This window comes from Pinus tabuliformis, chromosome 8 (genome assembly GCF_031772625.1).
Source record: "Pinus tabuliformis cultivar Carrire ecotype Pingquan chromosome 8, CPIR1, whole genome shotgun sequence".
Lineage (NCBI taxonomy): Eukaryota > Viridiplantae > Streptophyta > Pinopsida > Pinales > Pinaceae > Pinus > Pinus tabuliformis.
In genome coordinates this window covers 441,379,221-441,402,985 of record NC_142294.1, presented here as the reverse complement: position 1 = coordinate 441,402,985, position 23,765 = coordinate 441,379,221, and the positions used below count along the sequence as shown (strand labels likewise).

The window sequence follows — 23,765 nt, the reverse complement described above, 5'->3', positions numbered from 1 at the left end:
CAAAGAAGGTTTAAGCTAGTTGAGAGAATGTAGGGTGAGTCCAAAGTTCTAGTGAATGATTGATGAGGATAAGACATGTAAGGCAAAGTATCACTATTATTAAATTTCTTAGTTATATTCATTCAATATTTATGGATAATCCCTCTTTTCCAATGCTTTCAAACCCTCTAAACTCATTATTTACCCAACCAAAGTGGGTGACCTCATAGGAGAAATTTTCTCCCATGACCTCTTCTAGTCAGCTAGCCAACAACGCTTAGCAACCACTAGTAGCTAATGACAATGTGTTATTCACATCTCCACCACTTGCATCAGCCATATGTTCCTCGCCCATCTAACAAGAGCACATGTTGGAAGGTGGGCTTCTAAACAAAAGGTACTTTATTCATTTTGCAATTAGGTGCTTATGCTTGTTTTTGTTTGGGAAACTAGCATGGATTATGGGGCAAATTCGAAGAAAAAAGGGTCTTGGTTGTGATCTTGTTCCCTCACCTTAAACAAGGGCTTAATTTTCAATCCTAGTCCAATGGGACCTTCCTTGATGTCCCAACGAGTATAGAAGGGGCACTACTTAAGAAACCAAGATTGAGATACTATAGCCCCATCTCTCCTTGCTCCATACTTACCACTTTCCATCTTACATTACAAGCCCCTTTTCCACTTCCATTCTTCAGGTCCAACTGACCACTGGTTCATTGGGTTTTGGAACCCACACATTCTCATGCATGGGTAGGGCCCAAAATTTTTCCTTGGGAGGTTGATGCAACTAAAAGAAACAAAAAGATTGTATGATGGCTACAAGTAAAAAAAAAGAAAATTCAAAATGAAAAAGATGGTTGGGGAATTCCAAATTAGCACGTGGCAAAAGCCAACCATGAGCTTTGCCTCACTTATATGGCCATCACTTGGTTCCTAGGCCAATGTTACCCTGTCTCATAAAATATGAGGAACCCTTGCATGTTCCAACCCCTGATGGGCGATGAAATGCCCCATCCTTAAGTGAGTAATAATTGTTATACATCATACAAAGAAAGCTCTTACCCTTTGAGCTATGAGCAGTAATATAAAGAAAAATCAATAAAAAGTAAAAGACATAAGAGGGGTGAAAAAACAAAGGCTGAATTGTTAACTCATGCATCCACAATTTTTCCCTCCTCACATCTATACACCCAAGAGGAGGGTCCCCATCAGGTTGGTCCCTTTGATCATGTCACTTGGCCATGAAGTCTTTTCCCCTTCGTTCCATCACTATTCATATGGTGTCTATCAATTGAAAGGTGGGCCAAGGACATGTCATCTCCCCTTAGGGGTTGAGAACACCTAATAGGGTTGCTTATTAACCACTCCTACCTAGGGAGGTAACGCCATTACGTGACCAAAGCCATAATTTTGGAAGGGAAGCCTTATATGAAGTGCTAATTTTCCCATTACTTCCAATCTTGGTTCACTTAGATGCAATAATGATTAAATGTACCTAATGGTGAAAGTTACAACACTAGATATTGTGTGTAATTAACAAGTGGTTCCATCTATAGATCTGGACAACATAACTAGGGTCTGGGTCCTCAAGAGGGACATATTGACACCCACAAGTGAGGTGTTGAGAGCCATGGGACTCCAAATAGTTGCAGAGCATCACTTGCATCCTTGGGCACCTCCAACAACTATAGAGTTCCAGCACTTTGCCCCACATTGTTGAATTTTATGGGATGATGCACCTAGACTAGCATGCCCCCAGTCAACTCGGCACTGATATAATGGGATTGCAACTAATCTAGGGCCCATATGATGATGGTCTCACGTATTGAGACATGGGAGGGCTAGCAACACCTTGAGAGACCTCAACGTTGGAGTAGAGAGAAGCATTTTGCCACTTGGAGATCCACAAGACCACTTTTTGTGCCCCAAAGCCAAAATTGGGGTCCACAAATGGATTATGTCAGAGATCTAGGGGCCAAACCCTAGAGATTGATTTTAGAGGACTTCAACACACATGATGACACCCATTGCCCTCAACATCAACCTTAAAAGGGATACGCTTGCATGACGTCAACACTTTCTTCTATTTCAGATAACACACGTGGAGAGTTATTTTGTTTTTCATAGGCTACTCGGTCGGCTTGTGATCTAGGGTGTTTCTTGCACATTACTTTATAGTTTATAGGGGCATTAGGCTAAAAAAAGGATCTGAATTCCTCATATAAGTAAAGGAATAACTCATTGTTGTATCTCATCATTGCACACTTGGAGATTTCAACCTCTCTCTTTAGAGAAATTTCGATCCTCTTTTCTTGTGGTAGAGATTGGATCTATAAATGCACTTTGATATTTGGAGCTAATTTTGGTTATCTTTGGAGCTATTCTTTGGACAAATGGATGGAATCTTTGCATGTTATCTTGTAGGTGCACCTAATTGTTGAAAATGTATTTTCTTCATGTCTAGTGTTTGTAATAATGTTGATTCTAGGTTATGCTAATTGTGCTCTAATTTGTTGAAGACATTTAATGCTATCTAGATGATCTATTACATGAGTTATTGATATAACATGTGAATGAATTGTCCAATTAGTGAACTCTTGGTAGCTCTCCCATGAAAAATCCATTATCCATTGCATAGGTAATTATTCAAATTTTTGTTACTAGGGCATCAAAATCTCAGCCTCCTTGGAAACTTATTGGTTGACCTATCACATGATCAACTCCACTCACCCAAGAATAAGGCACTCACACTCCTTTGGTGGTGATCACTTTAACTTTTACCCATAAATTTTCCCTCTTATTTTTTTTGCCCTAATTCTACCCCTTTAAGGTTAAGCAACCAAGTTAGGGCTTGGTGTGAATTCCTAAGGAAGAGGAAATTTTGGAGTTGGAGAATCTAAACTCCAAGAGGATAGTGGTTGCCACAAAATCCCTCATTTTGGTAGGCATTTAATTTAGTTTCGTCCATAAATATCTTTTCCCTGGTTATTAACCCTCAACTAACCCTAGTTTTGGATTAAGCTTCAACTTCGGGGCTTCTCGTGGGTTTCATGTGCCTTGTTCTTGTTGAAAATCATTACGAGAAACCATTTCTCCTCACTTGGACCTTTCGCCACCCCAACTATTAACTCATTGATTAATCCCGAAGTATTGGTTTGTTTATAATTGGTCTTTCTAAGGAAAGTGTATTGTCTCCTTTTGGAGCCTTGAGCCTAAAATTGTGTCTTTCCATTGTAGACTTCTTTGTGTCACCTTACACCTCAAACGTAGAGCACCTGTTAGGTGACCTTCCATAGACTGAGACTCCTCCCATCAATGAATGTCCGTAAAGAGCAGGGGATTTTGACTATGGTGATAGTGGGCCACTACCCCATTATTGTCACTTAGTCTAGTTTTAGCCTAGCAGGACATCCCTCTCCTAGGCCTGCTAAATTTTGCAGCAACACTCACCATCTTCTAATAGTAGCCTTGATTTGCTTTCTTCTCTTTAACATTAATGGATTTAGTATAGGAAGTAAGTATACATTCAATTTCTGAGTTCATTTAAATAAGAGATTTATGTTGTGTATGATGGGATTAAAATGAATATAAGTAAAATATATTAGTATATTTTCTATTTACATAAATCATAAATAATAAAAGAAAATAAAAAACTTGCGGTTATAGTTTTGAGTTGGTTATTTATTTGTAGATAGGAATGCTAGTGATCAAATTAAGCATTTTCAGTTGGTTATTTACCTGTAGATAGGAATGCTAGTGATCAAATTGAGCTCTCTTGTGAATAGTCATAGAGTCTTGGATGAATCTCCTTCTCAAAATGGTTGTTTTTAAAAGTTAATAAATAGTTCTATTAATATTATAGTATTTTTAATATATTTCTTATTATGGTTAAGAGTGAGTTAAAGACAACTTACTTTACTACTTATGGACTTAAGTGAATATAAAGTGAATCATGCTCTAATTATCTATTAGTTTTCACGAATACAAATATGATCAAAAGAATAATGATGACTTACTCCATAATATAAACATTATTGGTGTTCATGCATACATATATGATCAAAAGAATGATGGTGACTTACTTCACTACTTGTGTATAAGGGCTTATTTTTGAAATGGGTCCAAGTTAACTCTAGTAGAAGAAATTTCTTTTAGCAATGGGATGAAAGATGTATCGGTCTTGCAAAAACGTATCCCAAGCATAAACCTAAACATATGGATTTGGTTGGTAGCCGTTGAGACTACCAAACATGTTATGCATGCAAGTAGACCTATCTCACAATGTGAAAACCTTTTCCACTATTTCTTTTATGTGTTATTAATATTTTTCTTTGGTTTTGTATCATGGAGGGTGAGAGTGATAGGCTAGCTCATGCATTTGGTTGATATTGATGCCATAAACATCACCATAAACCATGTGATATTTCCTCAACAAACTTTATTTACTTTGAAATGCTCATGAACTTTAAAAAACACTGACAAAATGTGCATTGATAACCAGATATTAAAGTTAAATACACTATTTTATGTGATACTTTTAAGTTTTATTTAAATTTTTTAAACTTTTATTATTATATTTTTAACAATAAGGGCTTATTTTTGGAATGGGTCCAAGCTAACTCTAGTAGAAGAAATTTCTCTTAGCAATGGGATGAAAGATGTATTGGTCTTGCAAAACGTACACCAAGCATAAACCTAAACATATGGATGCAAGTAGACCTATCTCACAATGTGAAAACCTTTTCCACTATTTCTTTTATGTGTTATTAATATTTTTTCTTTGGTTTTGTATCATGGAGGGTGAGAGTGATAGGCTAGCTCGTGCATTTGGTTGATATTGATGCCATAAACATCACCACAAACCATGTGATCTTTCCTCAACAAACTTTATTTACTTTGAAATGCTCATGAACTTTAAAAAAAACTAATAAAATGTGCATTGCTAACCAGATATTAAAATTAAATACACTATTCTATGTGATACTTTTAAGTTTTATTTAAATTTTTTAAACTTTTATTATTATATTTTTAACAATAATAACATTTTCTATATTTTTAATATACTATATTTGTATATCAAGATTTATTAAATATTTTGACATATTTTTCTATCAATTTTCCATAAAAATTTATTGACTTGAGCGATATAATTTGCACAATCTAAATGCTTAATTTTTTGGATTAAATCTATTTTTAATATATGTTAAACATTGAGAAATTTCAATATCATTAAAAAAACTATATCCTAAATTCTAAAACAAAATCAAAATATCTGATCTTGATTCAATCATTATTAATACCTGTAAGTTATAGTTTTTTTCATTTCCTTTTAATAAAATAAATACCATAAGTAAGAAAGAATATTTTATCATATAACCCTCTGCTCAATAAAAATAAACCCAATTTTCAAAAATATTATTTTATTATTGTTAAAAATAATATATATACAAAACATCGGAAATTGATTAAAACATAAAGACGTAGAGCCTCGTCTCTTCCACGACAAATCCAGCCGGGCTACTTGAGTGGCCCTTTGAAGCGCATAATGTACGTGACAATTCCCGCTGAGGCTTGTGCGACGCTAAAAGCAAGAAGGCCTATATTAAACCCACCAGGATTCCACCCGTTGGTGATCCTGCTGTTAGAGACTGACTACAGACATACATGCGCAGATGGATGAAGTCGTGCTCGGAATGTTAGCAGCAATTGGATCGCTTCTCTTCTTTGGTTCATATGGTACGCGCTGCATTTAGTTATTCAATGTTATTTCGTTCTGAAAAATTTCTACCCTATGCGAAGTAGGTGCATTGAATCGAGTATTACACGATCAGTTTGATTCCAGTTCTAATTTGGGCTGCAATTGATTTAATTACTCGACCAGCCCAGTCCCTTAAATCAGTTACATTGAAGTTGTGATCGTCTTTCGCCGAATGCTATCCATCAATAATTTGCCCAGACCAGTTGTGGAATTCTTGGTAGGGAGTATGGACCTGGACTAAATGGATTTGGCCCCATGATGGATATTGCCACCTGCATCAGTATTCTCATTTTTCTTGTAGCAATGCATTTGTGTAGGAACCCAGATCAGGAAGGTTGATGTGCCCAGTTAGGGAAATTGTTCATTTAGTTTATATCTCCATCATATCAGTTTCATGTCGCTTCAGAATCAGTGTATCTATCTATCTACATTAAGTATTGCAAAGGCCTTGTTCGCTGGCTTGGAATTTGATGCTCAGCCCTGGGACACCCCTTCCTTTTTCCATTGGCTTTGTTGGATCCTTTGGGAAAAAGGTGATTTGGAGACTGCCCTGGTTCATTTGTATTGCGATCATCAAAATGGTACGTATTTGGACTGTGACGATTTAAAATTGATGAGTAGCTAGTGCAGACCTCTGAAGCCGTTGTGAAAATTGTGGAGATTCACAAGAAATAGTGAGAGAATTGAATGGAACTGATCCAAAATGGATCTTGGATAAACCTCTAAGTCTAAAAGACTTCATATAAGAGGTAAAAGGTGCTAAATGGCACAAACCCTTTGTAAATCCGAGTCGGATAAAGAAAAGGGTCAAAGGCGGAGCCTTATATAAATATCGCATCGCAAAGGCATAAAGGGCAGGCTCTATATATTATATCACATCGCAAATGTGCCAAAGGGAAGGACTTAACTATAGGCCTTAAGGCATTGCGATATGCGATTACTGCTTTATCGCATCGCAAAAAGCCAAAGGGAGGACTTAATTGCATGCCTTATGAATCCCCGATTGTGATCTCCGACATATCACATCGGAGGTAGGCTGCCATGCGATATCGGAAAGCGGGTGAGTCGATAGAGCGATTGCGATCGGCGGATTGGCGATCGGGCGATTAGAGGAGCAAAAACATAGACCCACGCCGATAGTGATATGCCGATGCGATGGGCTGGTAGCGATAGCGCCAATAGATTAATCGACGATTGGCGATCGGCACATTCAAAGGGAAGACCCCTGGGGCCATTGCGATTGCGATATGCGATTGGGGTCGATAGCGATGCGCCGATATTGGCGATCAGCGAATCAGCGATACAAGGAGCCAATGCCAATGCGACGTGCGATTGCGACTTGCGACAAAGCGCAGACCCGATGAGGTTTATGAATGCGGTTGCATATAATTTGAAATCCAGAATTTCGGATTTTCTATGTATTTCCCGTGTATTGATGGTTTTGACCTCTTGCCTGTGCAATTGCGATATTGCGACCAAAGGCGGACCCGATGGGATTATAAACACGATTTCATATTATTTGAAGTCCGGGCTTAAGGCCCATGATGTGTTTTCGTGCGTTTCCTGTGTATTTCCGTTATTTGGCTATTTCGGGAGTGAAGGCCACAGAAAAGGGCCGCCGATTCCTTTGTAAACTGTCCCTGTTCCTGAATCACCTGTGCCACACTGTAAGCGGGCATTTTGTAACAGGAATGCGTTATACGCACAGAGCCATAGAGCTAGATGGCCAGTCGCAGAGCCAGAGAGCTAGAGGGCCAGTTGAAGAGATAGAGGGATGATTACACACAGAGAAACAGACAGAGAGCCACAGAGCCGGAAGGATGCCTCATAAAAGCCAGAGAGCACAATTGAAAGTGAGGGAGCTTTGAGTCGCTTGGAGGTCGAGCGAAATCAAAGAGCTCAGCTAACGGGAGCTGCTTGGAGGTCGAGTGAACCCAGAAGTTTGCAAAAGCTAGAGCTGAGAGCCAGAGCCAAGAGCCAGAGCTGAGAGCAAGAGCCAGAGCGGGAGCGAGAGCTAGAGCCGAGAGCCAGAGCCAGAGCCAGAGTGAGAGCCAGAGTTGAGAGCCAGAGCCAAGAGCCAAACGGCCAGGGATAGATGGTATTCTAAACCCATAGGTTTAGTGTAAACCAATGGAGTTGAGTGTGGAACCTGGGAAAGAAAGATTACCATAATCCCAGAGAGCCTAGTCGAGTTGACTAGAGCTCAAGGAGATGTAGCTCAAGATATCAGGGTGAACTCCATATTACATTATTGTCTCATGTGTTTGCTTATTTGCTGCTTTTATTTATTGTTATTTGAGTTTTATTTCAGCATAAGCAAATGAACTCAAAACACATAAACAATAAATGACAAACATAAGCATGCACCTATTTCAAGTTCTTTTAATTCCACATTTATCAATTATAAGCATAGATCTTGGGAATATATAAGTTTTGGAGTGGGAGAGGTTCTTGTAAGCCGACAAGAAGCCTTTAGTGCCCCATTTCAGATTAGGAACCAACACAAACCCAAATTCTTCAACAAAGAGAATAATAAACCAGGGCTAGGGCAGAGAAACACTTGAAGAGAAATCAGCCAAGAGGAGTGCAACTCTAGAGAAAGCATAAACCCAAAAACAAGTGTGCTAGAGAGAGAGAAATCAGCCAAGAGGAGTGCAACTCTAGAGAAAGCATAAACCCAAAAACAAGTGTGCTAGAGAGAGAAATAAACCCAAGCACAAGAGAGTGCAACATTTGATGGGCACCCTTAGACAATCACTTTATTAAGAATGAAAAAAAATCACATGACAATCAACTACAAATGAGAGTTGTGTATATATACACAACTCAAGAATTAGGGTGATTTCGCAAAGAAGGGTTATAAGCCTATGTGTACAAGGTCAGTCCCAGCCAAACCTAGAAATATAATGGTGATTACATTATAAAGTCATTTGTTGCTGAATGTGAAGTTCACATCATTTTCAATAAGAAAATCAGATTCTTAATAAATGTGGAGTTTTGTTTGATTTTTGAGCTTTTCCAACTCAAAGGAATTACTTATTTTGCCAATGTGTTCCTCTCTAGCTGAAATGTTGGGTTTTGCTAAGGTTTCAAGAATTGGATGATTAATGCAAATTCCAAAATTTCATCTCAACCTTGAGGTTTCTTGTAGCTATTTCCTATGAACTTTTAGCCTTGGGACTGAATCTGAAATATGAATTTACAGCAGCAGTATTTCAGTTCTATCGAACCCAACTTCACAAGGCAGGCCAGAAAAATATTAGCATTCAAGTGTACTTCAAGACCTTAAAGCTACAGCCCCTAAGGCACCCTTTCCAAACATATAACAGATCTGAAATGTCTTATAACAGCAGTAAGTCTGCCTTCTCATTTTACAGATATGTGTTAAATATTTTCACCAATTAAATTGTATGTTATGTCAAACCTGTGCATAACCAGGGCTACAATTTACTCAATCATGAAGGTAACATAAGCTGAAAATTCAGATCTGCAAGTACACAAAATTTGAACAGCTGAAATTTCACACACACACATATGCACATAAGATGAAATGCAAATACATACCATAGCATTATCACAAAGCTAGTAGAATTCAAGCTCCCCAAACAGTAGGTAAACCATAAGGCAGCCCTAGGCGCCAACTCCTCCTAGCTAAGAATAACTCCCAACCAAAGCTGGTTGCTCCACCAAAGATCCTCAATAAGCTAGCAAACACATTGGCAAATCCTCTTTGGCCTTTCACCAAGCTTGTATTACAAATTTACAAAATCTCTCCACACTAGAACTCTTGTCTTTCTTATGGTTAACAAACCCTAGCCATGTTGCACTCAAGCATATAACCAGACAACTTTAGCAAATTAGTGCTAGCTTCCAAATCCATATTTACATCCTATCCTCAAACTCTAGGTCTCCAATTCTTGCATGAATGCACACACCAAGAGTTCCTTGAGACATCAAGTGTACAATAAACAAGTCTTCCAAGCATGGCACTACACCAAGCTCAAGAATCATCTAACGAGGCTGTCCATTATCTTGCCCTAGTCATCATGCAACATAGAAGAACAAGGTTGGAATATCATCCGAGTGTTAGCTCTAGAAGACAAACCATCCACTCCACTTGTGTCATGTTCTACTCAAGGGATTATTAAATATTTGCATGGCACAAATCCTCGTGTCTCACAAGAGAAAACCCTCTAAGAACATCCGTGACATCTCTCTCTTCTTCATGCCATTTTAGGGTAAACATATCAAACACCAATGGCTTCCTATAAGACTTGTTCAAAACAATTAAAAAGATAGAATAAAGTGCAATGATGATGTAATAACAAAAACTCTCTCCTTCCTTTATATACACTACAAGTGGGGAAGGTTAACCTAAAACAAGGACTTATGTCCATAGAAGTAGCCAACAAAGCAACTCCACATGGAACACTCTAGAATACAAGGATGTACAAATGTTATTCCAAGGCTTATTCAAACCCCATGATGAAATGTCCTACAAACATGAACCTTCTAGGGCCTAACACCCCTCCTCCAGGATGGCATGCTCTCCAACAAATTGTTAGTCCTATGCTATCTCGTCCACGGCTAATTTCCAAGTGTCCTCATGCAAGGCATACCTCATCTAATTGTGTGCTGGCTGTCCTCTCTCATGCTTAATGCTTCTCCATTTGTGTCAATGTGATAACCGCGCTTTGATGCTTCTGCTCTGTTGAAATTGTAACTAGTGTCGATCTTCATATTGTATTGAAAAATATATCATTGATGTACTTATTATATTATTCATTATTATATTTTATTTTGGTCAAATCATGTTCTTCATGCTTTTAGAGTCAAAAAGAGTCAAAAATAATTTATTATGAGTCAAAGAAAAATGTATTTGAGTCATGTCCCACTTGGACATTTGTAGGAAAAGAAATCTGATTTTTATGTTGAGTCAAAAGTCTACAAAAATGTCAAGTCGACCCTCCCTTGGGACAAGTCAGCCTGGGCCTCCAAGAGACACCTATTTGACCTCCTGTATAGCTATATATAAGAGGACAGTTCAGCCTACTTGTGACATCAATTCAATCATCCAACAAGAAGTACATCTAAACCATGCGAAGGAGGACAAGAAGCAGAAGTCAAAGGAGAGAGAAATGAAGTCAAAGAAGAGATAATTTTTCTTGACCGAATTTCAGACTTGAAGGCCAAATTTTTCTGTGCTACTGCAGGCCCGAAATTTCAGGGGTCGAAATTTCAGGAGTTGGCCAAATTTAGAATATTTTGACCATCATTATCTTTAACATTGGAGGTAACTTGGAGGATGGTTTGACTTGGCATTTTTGGTGGTAGTTTTGGTCTTGGTCTTGGATATCTCATTTTGATATGATTATGTAAGAGAAGGATTGTTGGGTTTTACCCCTTGTGAGGTTTCTCCCTGGCTTGGAGCCTAATTTTTGTGCTTCTTGTCTTTTTGCTTTTCTTGAAAGACCAAACATTTGTATAATTGCTTGATGAAGAACACTTAAGAAGTAATAAGAAGACATTAAACATTCACAAGTAATTATCAAGACAGAGAAATCAAGCCTAATCTCACTACACTTGATTTCTCAACAGGGTAACAGAGCTAAGGAAGATCGAAGAAGCAAGAAAGCCTACTTCATCTTGTGACAAAATTCTGTGGCATCATTTCAATGTTTTGTGGCTTAATCTAGGTTTGAGACACAAATCCGAATTCTCTGGTGACTTGAACAGAGTTCTGTGGCATTGATCAAAGTCTGCAGCACATATCCGAGCTCAGTTGTGAGTTAACCCAAATTTGTTGCATAAATCTGAGTCTGAGGTCTATATCCAAGATTGAGACAGTGGTCCGAGATCCATAGCATTTGTCCAAGAGGTTCGAAACCTTTACAATCTGTTCTTAAAGTTCAAAGTTAAGGTTACTTCCAGAGGTTTGTGAGAATGATAACTAGGCCGAGTCGTAGAAGAGTCTAGGTTGAGACCTAGAAGAGAAGTCCAAGACTTCTATTGTAAGATCAGAAGCAAAAATGAAAATTACCTATCTCTGGAATGGTATCCAAATTTCTTGAAATCTGAAGTCTGAACCTTGGACAAAGTCAAACATTCTGTGGTGGTATTCAAACCTTCTATGACACCATGGTCTACAAAATTCTTTGTGACAACATTTCTTTAAGGCATCTATGATAAACATGAAGAAAGGCATCCTATTTCTTTTAGTCAAGTCCAGGAATTCAAATGTCTCTGTGAAAGAATGCAAATTCTGTGGCGCTAAATGCGTTTATAAGGCACTATGATTATATGCGAGGTCCTGAGGTGCATTGTTTTGTGGTTAAATAAGGATTTGAGGGATGTTACTCTGTAATTTATGAGTAAGACAGAATTTATATGCAAAGGTCAGAAGCTTGTCATCTTTGTGACATATTCAAGGCAGACATCCAAAACCTCTTCACTACTGAAGCAAGTTTCATCTCTTTGAATTATGTGGAAGAGCATCCATTCGCTTGTGGAAGAAACTATATATAGTACAATCACATCTCTCAATTAAACTCATCAACTCAGATACCTTTGATCTGAAATAAGACTACCTTTGGAGACTAAAGACTAGGCTATTCGCTCAAGGAATTTGGTAAGGTAATCAAAAGTAAAAAGGTACGAACTCTCTAGATGGAGAAAGACAACGAAATTTGAAGCAACATCTTTATGAAATCTCTGAATATGACAAGGTTAAGATTGTGATTAGTTCAAGATGGTATCTGTATAAATTAAGACCTAAAAGGTCTGCGATCATACTCTCCTCTATGGCACAAATCCATGAAGGTTACACTCTATGGTAAGTTGACCTAAATCAATGAAAAGGGCCCAGCCCTTATGGCAAACCATTAACTGATATCTGAAGTTTACTATACAGTGATAGACATTACAAGGAGTCTATCCATTATCTCATACTTAAGGGAAGGATTGAAGGATGAAGTAAAATAGACCATAGTCTGAAGTGTTTAGACCATTATATTTACCTTGCTCTAGAAGCCTGAAGGCTGCATCTTTGAAGCAAAGAGTAGCATAGTAGAAGATTGATGTGCGAACCTTTTGGAGATCATATGAAGACATAGTTGCAGACCTCTTTTGAACAAATTTGAAAAGAATTCTCATGGACATAATTGAAGAATCAACTTGAGTTATCATGGTATGAAGTCTGAATTCACTATGAGCATATCTATTTGTAGCAGCCCAAGAAAGTTATATTATGATACGATACTCAAAGGCAAAAATGGAGAACAAGAAAGGTTGGACAGGTAAGGTTAAAGAGGTACGTTGAATTTCTGTTCTTTTCATGACCTATGTCAATTATTTGACATATAAATACTAAGTCTTCTGGGTCACGATGACATCTAGAAATAAACATAAAGGGTAAGCTAATGATATTACGCTTCCTTATAGTGACATATTATAAAAGGCTATGCATAGATATATTAGAGATCGATGATATGTTAGCATTCAAAGTGTTTCCTTGCATATAGATTTTTGTGATCAATGAATGAAATGAACTTCATCTCATAAAAGGCTTGTTAATAACATCTTTAGGGTTTTTGCAACTAACTCTGTAGTGTGCTTGTAGAATTTGCAATTCTTAAATGGCAGATCTTGAAGACTTTGGAGAATCTAGGGTTTGTAAACCCTAGCAAAGGTCTAAGATTAAGAGGGAGTTGACCTTCCTCAAAAAGTAACTATCTAAGCTTTATTAGCAGATGGAAGAATTGGAAGAATGTAGCAAAGCACAGAGATTTTTCTGAATCTCAATAGACGAACAAAGCATTTTGAAGTATGCATCAAAGAAGTCAATTTGAAGGTAGCATGAAAGCAAGGTTTAATAAAGAAGAAGTTCACTTACATCAGCTGGAGAGAGTGAGCTGCAAGATCTTGGATGGATACGTCATTATTTGAGCTGATTGGATTCGATTCAAGGACACATCAATTGAGTTGGCAGTGCTGATGATGAATACTTATACTACCAATGGTTGAATCTACTTGGAAGTTGGTATGATTTCTTGATAGAGCATGAAGCAAAATTCTGTTGCACTGTGAAGGAAGAGAACATGAAAGTTTGTACAATTAGCTATGAAGCAATTTGGCTCTATAAAATGTTATGATGGACTATTTGATGACACATTGGATTCGATATGAAGATTGTCAGAAAACCAGGAAGGTCGAAGCTTGTTATGATGTGATGCAGATAGGAGCCGAGAAGCTACAATGGATCTCCATAGGACGAACAAGTAGCCGATGCATTGATGAAGTTCCTTTTCATGGAAAATGATGAGTATTTTTGCGATAATCTTAGGGTTGTGGTTATCTCCTCCCTGGTTGAGAGGGAGTGAGGATCTCCTCCCTGGTTAAGAGGGAGTGAGGGTGGACACCATGTTCTCCATGTGTCACGTACTATGGCCAGTGTTGAAATTTCTAAGTCTAACACCTCAGAAATTCTTCCTGCATTATCTGGTTTATTTCACCTACTTGTTTATTTCTTAAGAAGTTATTTAACCATACAAATACTGAAAATAAACACAAATGCGGTCTCAACTCATCTACAAATATCAATTGAAATAACAGACAAACACACAAGGGACACCGTTATTTTTGGACAATCGTCCCCAGAAAAACCCAACTTGGGAAAACCGGTGCAACAGTTCTGAGGGTTTTATTATTAAGCAACTTTCTTGAGTACAACTAGGGTGCCAAACTGGCTCACCCAACAGAGATTTCTATTTGGCAGTAATACCTCTTTTCGGAAGCAGATATTTAGCAAGTCTGCTCCACGAAAATCCTTCCAACGCTTCTCTGAGGCTTTGCGTCAGCCCTGCTGGACTTTGCATAGCTTTGGAACCCCTGCGTCAGCCCTCTGCTGCTCTGCGTCAAATTTCTGACCTTCTGTGTCACCCACGCAGGCCCTGCCACCCTTTGCGTAGTCTTTCTGGCCCTTTGCGTGGCTTCTGCTAGCTCTACATAGCCTCCTCAATCATTGCGCTGGCCCTTCGTCACTATCTCTGACTCTCAGCTATGCACTCATTGCCCCTTGCTGCAACTTAGATCAATTGTTCGAATTTTCTTAGCAAACCCCACTCTAGAAAATCGAACTAGCTGATAAATCTTGGTGTGTCTCCAACTGACCCTCAAGCCTCCTCTTATACTTTTCCCGTTGAGTCTTCAACGACCGAGATTAAGTCCTTAATCATCGGCTAAGATTAGATTTGGCTTGATCCATGTCATTTAGAACCTTCTCACCTAGTTTTATATTAATACCCATTAATATTTTAATTTTCCTAAGTTTAGACTTAGGAACTCCATTAAAAATATTAATTATTTTAATATCTCTCAATCGGGTGGAATTTCCCCAAACCATTTCTGGGTCTTGGAGATCTCATGTGCTTTAGCCTCTCCACCAATTTTCATGGCTAGAGCACATTTGATGCTACCCGAAATCAACACTCCCTCTTAGCGAGGAATGTGCTCTAGTAATGCTCCACCTCTGAACATCACCCTGTTCATCCGGCACCGGTACTTGTGCTGATGCTTGGCCTGCTGCCCAACATTCTCTGCATTGCTGCCTCCTGTACTGTTGCCCATGGCTTTGCCACTACCATTGCTACATTTGTACTGCAGCTCCTTTACATTCATGTTACTGTTGGTCCTTCCTCCCAACACTGCATCTGCACTGCAACTCTCTCTCATCACGCTGCATCGTGTTGCCCATAGCACTACCACTGCTAATTGCTGCACTACAACTCAGTTACTGAGAGAAGTAAGTTACCGATCTACGCAACTACTGACATCCTTGTCAAGCTAGAAGCCTTCTGATGCTGAAGCTCCCTTTGCTGCTACCCTGTGCTCCCTCTGTTGCCTCTGCGCTGCTGCAACACCTTTGTGCCTCTCGCACTGCTGCAACCACCTCTGTGCCTTACTGCACTGCTGCAACTGTCTCTGTGCTTCTCACACTGCTGCAACCCCCACTACGCTACCACAAACCACTGCACTCTAGCACTGCCTTGTCCCTCCATCCGTATCTTGCTTTTACCGACATTCGTCATCCTGCTACTGTCTCTCAGGGCTCCTGTAGCCGGATATGATCCAAGCGTTTGGGTACCTCAAGAATCCTGCCCCACATCTTCTGTAGTCCATTTGACTACAACTCAGTGTCTCCCCAACTCTTCTCTAGAGGTGCATGAGCACTCATGGCACAGTCGTCATCTGTCTCGACTTCTTTCTCCGCCTTAGCAAGAGCTGCCTTGGAGTCAGAAGTCTCTCCCTTATTCTTCTTCCTGGGACACTGGGTTGCATAATGACCCAGCTGCCCACAATGGAAGCACTTCACCTTGGGGATGTCCTTCTTCTTCCTCTTCCCCTGTTGTCCCGCAGATGCCAGAGCCGCATCCTCCTCCTCCTCTTTCTTGATTCGACCTCCTTTGTTGCTACTTCCCACCTTGGTTAGCCGTCTAATCTCTTCTTGGCGAAGAGCTGCCCACATCTCTTCCCATCTTGGAAGAGTAGCTCTGCCCAAAATGCTTTGGACAAATGTCTCCCAATCCTCGGAGACTGCATTTAGGGCGGTCCTCACCATGAACTCCTGATCCAGCGTGGCCCCTATGGAAGTAAGTTGGTCCTGAATCTCTTGCAACCTGCTGAGGTATAGATCTATTTGCTCCCCCTTCTGCATCTGATACGACGCAGCTGATTCTCCAGTAGCATCTTCCTCTGCACGGAAGTGCCTTGATACAATGTCGTCAAGGTATCCCACATCTCCTTTGCTGTGTTCTTATCGGCAATATGTTGTACTACATGATCCTTGACCCCATCAAGGATTATGCACTTTGCCTTGGCCATTGCATCCTCATACCTTTCATTATCAGCTGGGTCGATTGGGATAGCTACAGTTCTCAAGGTGAAGCCCTTGATGCGATGTCTATCTAGAAGAGACAGGATCATGGCCTTCCAGATAACAAAGTTGGAGGCCCCGTCCAACTCGTCCTAATCCCTCAGTTCGTTCATTGCCATCTCCGCTCTTCTCCTAGACTCCTTCTGAGTCTCGATTTCCCTGCTGGAAATCTTCTTGCTAACTTTTGATCTCCTCCTCTCTGATCCTCTTTGCAACTGCAACTCGGATCTGGATTCCTTGGCTAGAAATCCCTCAAGGCAACGACTCCCTCTACCTTGGTTCTGTTCCGTTAGGTACTGTTCTGCTTCGACAACAACACCCCACAAACTTCCCAATCCACAATCTACACACAGCTCCCTAGGCCCCAACAGCTGAAGAAACTAAGCCCCTTAGCTCTGCGCAATCCTGGCAAGGTTGAATCACTCCTCTGGCCAATTGCGTCACTTCTACCTGGCTGAGTAGGATGACGCAACTCTTCGTGAGCCTCTTCTGCCTCTACGTTGGCCATCTCTCTGGCTCGAAATGATGACGTAGGCCCTCTACGTCACTCCTCTGTTGCCTTCTGCCTAGGAATGACTCTTGCTCTCGGGACAATTAGTTTTGCTGCAAATTTTTTGATTTCAGCTGGTGCCTTCAGTTCTCCTGTGATCTGCAACCATCTGATGCCATGTTGAAATTTCTAAGTCTAACACGTCAGAAATTCTTCCTGCATTATCTGGTTTATTTCACTACTTGTTTATTTCTTAACAAGTTATTTAACCATATAAATTTTGAAAATAAACACAAATGCAGTCTCAATTCATATACAAATCATCAACTGAAATAACTGACAAACACACAAGGGACACCATTAATTTTGGACAATCGTCCCTCGAAAAACCCAACTTGGGAAAACCGGTGCAACAGTTCTGAGGGTTTTATTATTAAGCAACTTTCTTGAGTACAACTAGGGTGCCAAACTGGCTCACCCAACAGAGATTTCTATCTGGTAGTAATACCTCTCTTCGGAAGTAGATATTCAGCAAGTCTGCTCCACGAAAATCCTTCCAACGCTTCTCTGAGGCTCTGCATAACTTTGGAACCCCCTGCGTTAGCCCTCTGCTGCTTTGCGTCAGCTTTCTGACCTTCTGCGTCACCCACATAGGCCCTGCTAGCCTCTGCGCAATCTTTCTGGCCCTCTACATGGCTCCTGCTAGCTTTGCGTAGCCTCCTCAATCACTGCATTGGCCCTCCGACACTATCTTTGCCTCTCTACTATGCACTCACTGCCCCTCGCTGCAACTCAGATCACTTGTTCGAATTTTCTCAGCAAACCCCGCTCCAGAAAATCAAAGTGATTGATCAATCTTGGTGTATCTCTAACTGACCCTCAAGCCTCCTCTAATGCTTTTCCTGTTGAGTCTTCAACGGTCGAGATTAAGTCCCTAATCAACGACTAAGATTAGATTTGGCTTGATCAATTTCATTTAGAACCTTCTCACCTAGTTTTATATTAATACCCATTAATATTTTAATTTTCCCAAGTTTAGACTTAGCAACTCCATTAAAAACATTAATTATTTTAATATCTCTCTAACCGGGTGGAATTTCCCCAAACCATTTCTGGGCCTTGGAGATCTCATGTGCTTTTAGCCTCTCCACCAATTTTCATGGTTAGAGCACATCTGATGCTACCCCAAATCAACAACCAGGACTAACAATTGTAAGCCTAGTGCATGAACACTGGTAGGGAGAACGGTAGATTGGATAAGCATTAGGGACATACATTCTTAATCATGCATTGTGGTTGACTAGGATTAACATCCTAAGTTGGATACATGGACTTGGTAAAGAATGGTCTGGAGGACGTACTTTTCCTTGGATTAGAAAATGGTCTTGTGAGGTCATACGTTGGGAACACCTGGGTGGGGTATGTGCTTTGAGAGGCGGTGGTGTCCAAATTTATGCCTCCTAGCACTGTGCTTTGATCTAGTGGAGAGATAGAGTATACTTGTCAAGGCCTTGGTATTTTGACAATGTTGGTTATGATGATGTAAATCATCATTGATGCTTATCAATCTAGATCCTTTCTTATATGAATATTTCAACTTGAGAATATCTTGTTAAGTCATTATGAATACCTCGCTAGTTAAGAGGGAGTGTTGAAATTGTAACGAGTGTCGGTCTTCATAATGTAATGGAAAGGGGTTTTGCCCTTGCTTGGAGCCTAATTCTTGTGTTTGTTGTCTTTATTTTTTTTGCTCTTGATAATTGTTTGATGAAAAGCTCTAATAAAGAAACATAAAAAGATAACTAAAGTTCACAAGCAATTATTAAGGTTAAGGAGAATTGGTTTAAATAACTGCCCTACTAGATTCTCCAACACTGATACTACTAAAAAATCAACAAAAGAATTAGTCTCCAAGATTAGGTACAAAGTATGAATGCACAAGATTGTCTATCACTAATAGTTTAACATCACCCTAGCTATCGTATCAATGATCAATCCATCCACAAGTGTACTAAATGTACAACCATTGTTGCCCCTAAGGGATAATGCTAGAGACTTCCTCCGTTTACAAAAACCACTAAAACTAAAGGCCAACATTCCTATAAATTCTTGAGTCACAATTGAACTAAAATAGATCAACCAATAATCATCAATCTCTCACAAAATGAATCAGCCCCTCTTGGGCCCTAGAAATCAACGAAACAATCAAATGGTTGAATATGCCTATTGCAAGTATCAATCTAGCCCAAACACTCGCATAGACTGGAACAAATCAACCACTTATCTAAAGTCCTCTTGGGCATCACACCCATTGAAAATAGATCACATACTAGTCATTAATGAAGTAGATCCTCCACCTATAGTAGGTGAAACCACGCTGTCATCCATTAGAATCAATTAAATACCTATCAAATTGTACATTCAGGTCAGTTGGACCTCACCTCCAATAAGCTTGGGCTTGATGATGTCCTTCTACATAGAACCCTTTTTGGCACTGCAAGATGGCATCATAGTTTGCCCACCTTACACATGCAAACATTGGATGCGTTTGCTTAGGATCCCACTGGGATAGTTTCAAGTTGGCTCTCATAGACTTCAAATAGACTCTGACCACCATATACCATGGTTGGATAGGATTTGCCAAATGTGCCACCTTCGGGAGCCAGAGACAGAGACACACCTCATTTTTAGGAGCCCACAATACTATGAAATTAGAGGATGATACCATTTCTTATATTGGGATTCGAGAGGCTCCCTCTCTACTTTCTTCAGGTACCAGGACTAGCGATGCTTAGTCCTCTTAATTCGGGATATTTTTAGTCACAAATCTCAGTCATTACACACCATGCCTTGCCTTGACATGACCAGGACGACCACCTTGTACTTTCATGTGTATCTGCTAGATCAGAACCACAAGAGACAGGTAGAAGTGCAAGGTGCACCAGACAATAGAAGGGTGAGATCTCAATTCTCTCTTATTAGTCTTCCCCTTTGCAGATTGATGGATATCATTGAGACCAATTTGGTAATGTCAAATTGTACATCAATTTACATGTGCTCTGTTGCCGCAAAACCTAGCAGGTCTTGTAGAGGGTACCTACAAGGCAAGCACTAGAAGTGACAACAATAAGGTAGTGGCCATGTTACCACAAAATCTAGCAGGCCCTAAGGAGGAAAGCTTATAGGACAAAGGGCTAGAGTCTAGACTAAGTGCTAATAATGGGACAATGTGTTGTTTTGGGGTAGCATTGGATGTGCTCTAGCCATGAAAATTGGTGGAGAGGCTAAAGCACATGAGATCTCCAAGACCCAGAAATGGTTTGGACAGATTATACCCAGTTTTGGAGATATTAAAATAATTAATATTTTTAATGGAGTTCCTAAGTCTAAACTTAGGAAAAATAAAATATTAATGGGTATTAATATAAAATTGGGTTAGAAGGTTCCAAAAGTCATGGATCAAGCCAAATCTAATCTTAGCCGTTGATTAGAGATTTAATCTTGATCGTTGAAGGAACAATAGGAAAAGTATAAGAGGAGGCTTGAGGGTCAGTTGGAAGATAGACCAAAGTGATCAATCATTCGATTTGCTAGAGCGGGTTTGCTAAGCAAAGTCGAATCAATGATCAATAGCGAGGGGCAGTGAGTACTGGACAAAGAGGCAGAGATAGTGGTGAGAGACCAGCGCAGAGGCAGAGAGCGAGACACAACAACCAGAGCAGGCCATGCAGAGCCCAACAGAGACAACGAAGAGGCCAGAGGGTTTGCGTCATCCACGCAGAGGGTAGCTGGAGTGACGCAAAGGGTCCCAGAGGCTGCGCAATGCCTCAAAGGGCTAACGCAGAGGGTTCTGAGGATGACATATTGCTTCAGAGTTGCTGGAGAGGGTTTCGTGGGACAGGTTTTCTGAATCCCTGTTTTTGAATAGAGAGGTATTACTACCGGTTTTTTTTCTTTGTTGAGTGAGCCAGTTTGGCACCTAGTTGTACTCAAGGAAATATTGCATAATAATAAACCCTTAGAATAGCTGCACCAGTTTTCCTGCATTGGGTTTTTCCGGGGACATTTGTCCAAATATAACGGTGTCCCTTGTGTGTTTGTTTTCTTTCAGCTGATGATTTGTAGATGTTAAGACTGTATTGTGTTTATTTCGTTATTTTTATGTTTTAAATAACTTGTTCGAAGTTAAACAAGTTCAAGAAATAAACCAGAATAATACAGATTAAATTTCTAACGGATAGACTTAGAAATTTCAACATGGTACCAGAGTGTGGTTGCAGATCACATGAGCGCTGAAGGCATCAGCTAAGCAGAGCATTTGCAGCAGAATTAGCTGTCCCGAGTGATAGAAGCTGATCCTTGCAGAAAGTGACAGAAGAAGGGTTGACGCAGAGGGATTACGTCATCAGTATGGGCTAGAGAGAGGCTAGCGCAGAGGCTGAGGAGGGCAAAAAGAGGCTCACGTAGAGCCACGCAAAGACCACGAGGGTTGACGCAGTTGGCTGAGGGAGCTGTTTTGCTAGTGCCGAGATTGCGTAGAGCCTAGAGGCTCAGTCCTTCAGTTGCTGGGGAACAATACCTAACAGGGCAGAACCAAGGTAGAGGGAGTTACTACCAAGGCAAATTTCTAGTCAAGGAATCTAGATCAGTGTTGCAGGTGCACAGAAGATCGGAGAGGTGCAACTTGACGATTGGCAGGAGGATTTCCAGAAGAGAAATTGTGACTTGAAGGGAGTACGACAGAGAACTTTCAGGCGAGAAGTAGAGAGACTCAGCAGGAGTCGAAGAGAGAACTTCCGAAGGGAAGTAGAGAGACTCGGAGGAGTCGACAGAAGAGCAGAGAGATGGCCATGAATGCGCTGAGGGATCAGGACAGGCTGGACAGGGCGTCCAACTTTGTGGTCTGGAAGGCCAGGATCCTGTCCATTCTAGATAGACATCGCATCAAGGCCTTCGCCTTGAGAACAATGGCGATCCCAGTTGACCCGGCTGAAAATGAAAAGTTTGAGGAGGCAATGGCCAGGGCGAAGTGCATCATCCTTGATGGGGTCAAGGGTCATGTGGTCCAACATATTGCTGAGAAGGAGATGACAAAGGAAATGTGGGATGCCTTGAAGAAATTGTACCAACATACTTCCATGCAGAGGAAAATGTTACTTGAGAATCAACTGCTGTCATACCAAATGCAGAAGGGAGAGTAGATAGATCACTTCCTTGGTCGATTGAAGGAGATTCGGGAGCAATTGACTTGCATAGGGTTCACACCGAATGAAGAGATGTTGGTGAGGACTGCCCTTAACGCAGTCTCCGAGGAGTGGGAGACATTTGTCCAGAGCATACTAGGTAGGGCGAATCTTCCAGATTAGGAAGAATTGTGGGTGGCTCTTTGCCAAGAGGAGATTAGGCGATTGAGCAAGACGGGAAGTAGCAGCAAAGGAGTCCAGATCAAGAAGGAAGAGGAAGAGGATGTAGCTCTGGCATCTGCGGGAAAGCAGGAGAAGAGGAAGAAGAAGGACCTCTCCAAGGTCAAGTGCTTCCACTGTGGGGAACTGGGTCATTATGTGAATCAGTGTCCGAAGAAGAAGAACAAGGGAGAGGCGTCTGACTCTAAGGCAGCGCTAGCGAAGGCAGAGAAGGAGGTCGAGGAGGATGACGATTGTGCCATGAGTGCTCATGTACCTTTAGAGAAGAGGTGGGGAGACATCGAGCTGTAGTCAGGAGGACTATAGGCGATGAGGGGCAGGATCCTTGAGGTACCCAACTTCTTGGATTATAACTTGCTATGGGAGCCCGAAGTGAGAGTAGCAAGACTGGCGGATGTCGGTAGAGACGGATGCAGAGGAAATGGCAAAGGGTGCTACAGTGCAAGAGTCCCTGGGCAGCGCGAGGCTAGCAAGCTGCAACAGTGCGAGAGGCACAGAGAGTGTTGCACTAGTGTAGGATGGCACAGAGAGGTGTGCAACGGTGCGAGATGCACGGAGTTGTTGCAGTAGCGTGGAGGTCAGTAGAGGGAGCACTTGTTAGAGGCAGAGGGAGCTTCAGCATCGAGAACGTTTCTAGCCTGACAGGGATGTCAGAAGTTGGGTGGATCAGTTACTTCTCAGTAACTGAGTTGCAGTGCAGTAGCGGTTAGTAGTAGCACGATGCAACATGATGAGAGGGGGTTGCAGTGCAGATGCAGTGTTGGGAGAAAGGACCATCAGTAGCACGGATGCAGAGGGAGCTGCCGTACGGATGCAGCAGTGGTAGTGGCAGGGCCATGGGCAACAATACAGGATGCAACAGTGGCAGTGGCAGGGCCATGGGCAACAGTACAAGATGCAACAGTGCAGAGGATGTTGGGTGGGGAGGCCTAGCATCAGCACATGTACCGGTGCCAGATAATCAGGGTGATGCTTAGTGTGGAGTATAACTAGAGCACAGTGCTCGCTAAGAGGGAGTGTTGATTTAGGGTAGCATCAGATGTGCTCTAGCCATGAAAATTAGCGGAGAGGTTAAAGCACATGAGATCTCCAAGACCGAGAAATGGTTTGGACAGATTATATTCGATTTGGGAGATATTAAAATAATTAATATTTTGTATGGAGTTCTTAAGTCTAAACTTAAGA

The 23,765-nt window shown here is 40.8% G+C and overlaps 1 protein-coding gene across 2 annotated transcripts in view; it reads left to right on the top strand.

Annotated features, from left to right (window-relative positions):
• The first annotated feature begins 5,482 nt into the window (after positions 1-5,482).
• Positions 5,483-23,765, top strand: part of LOC149235958 (uncharacterized) — a 242,057-nt gene continuing 223,774 nt past the window's right edge. The window contains exon 1 of one of the 2 annotated variants that reach the window (XM_089461485.1): positions 5,483-5,715. In XM_089461485.1, coding sequence (XP_089317611.1) covers positions 5,652-5,715 — 64 coding nt within the window. In that variant the 5' untranslated portion in view covers positions 5,483-5,651. The remainder of the gene's footprint in view (positions 5,716-23,765) is intronic. The other variant, XM_089461486.1, reaches the window with a different exon arrangement.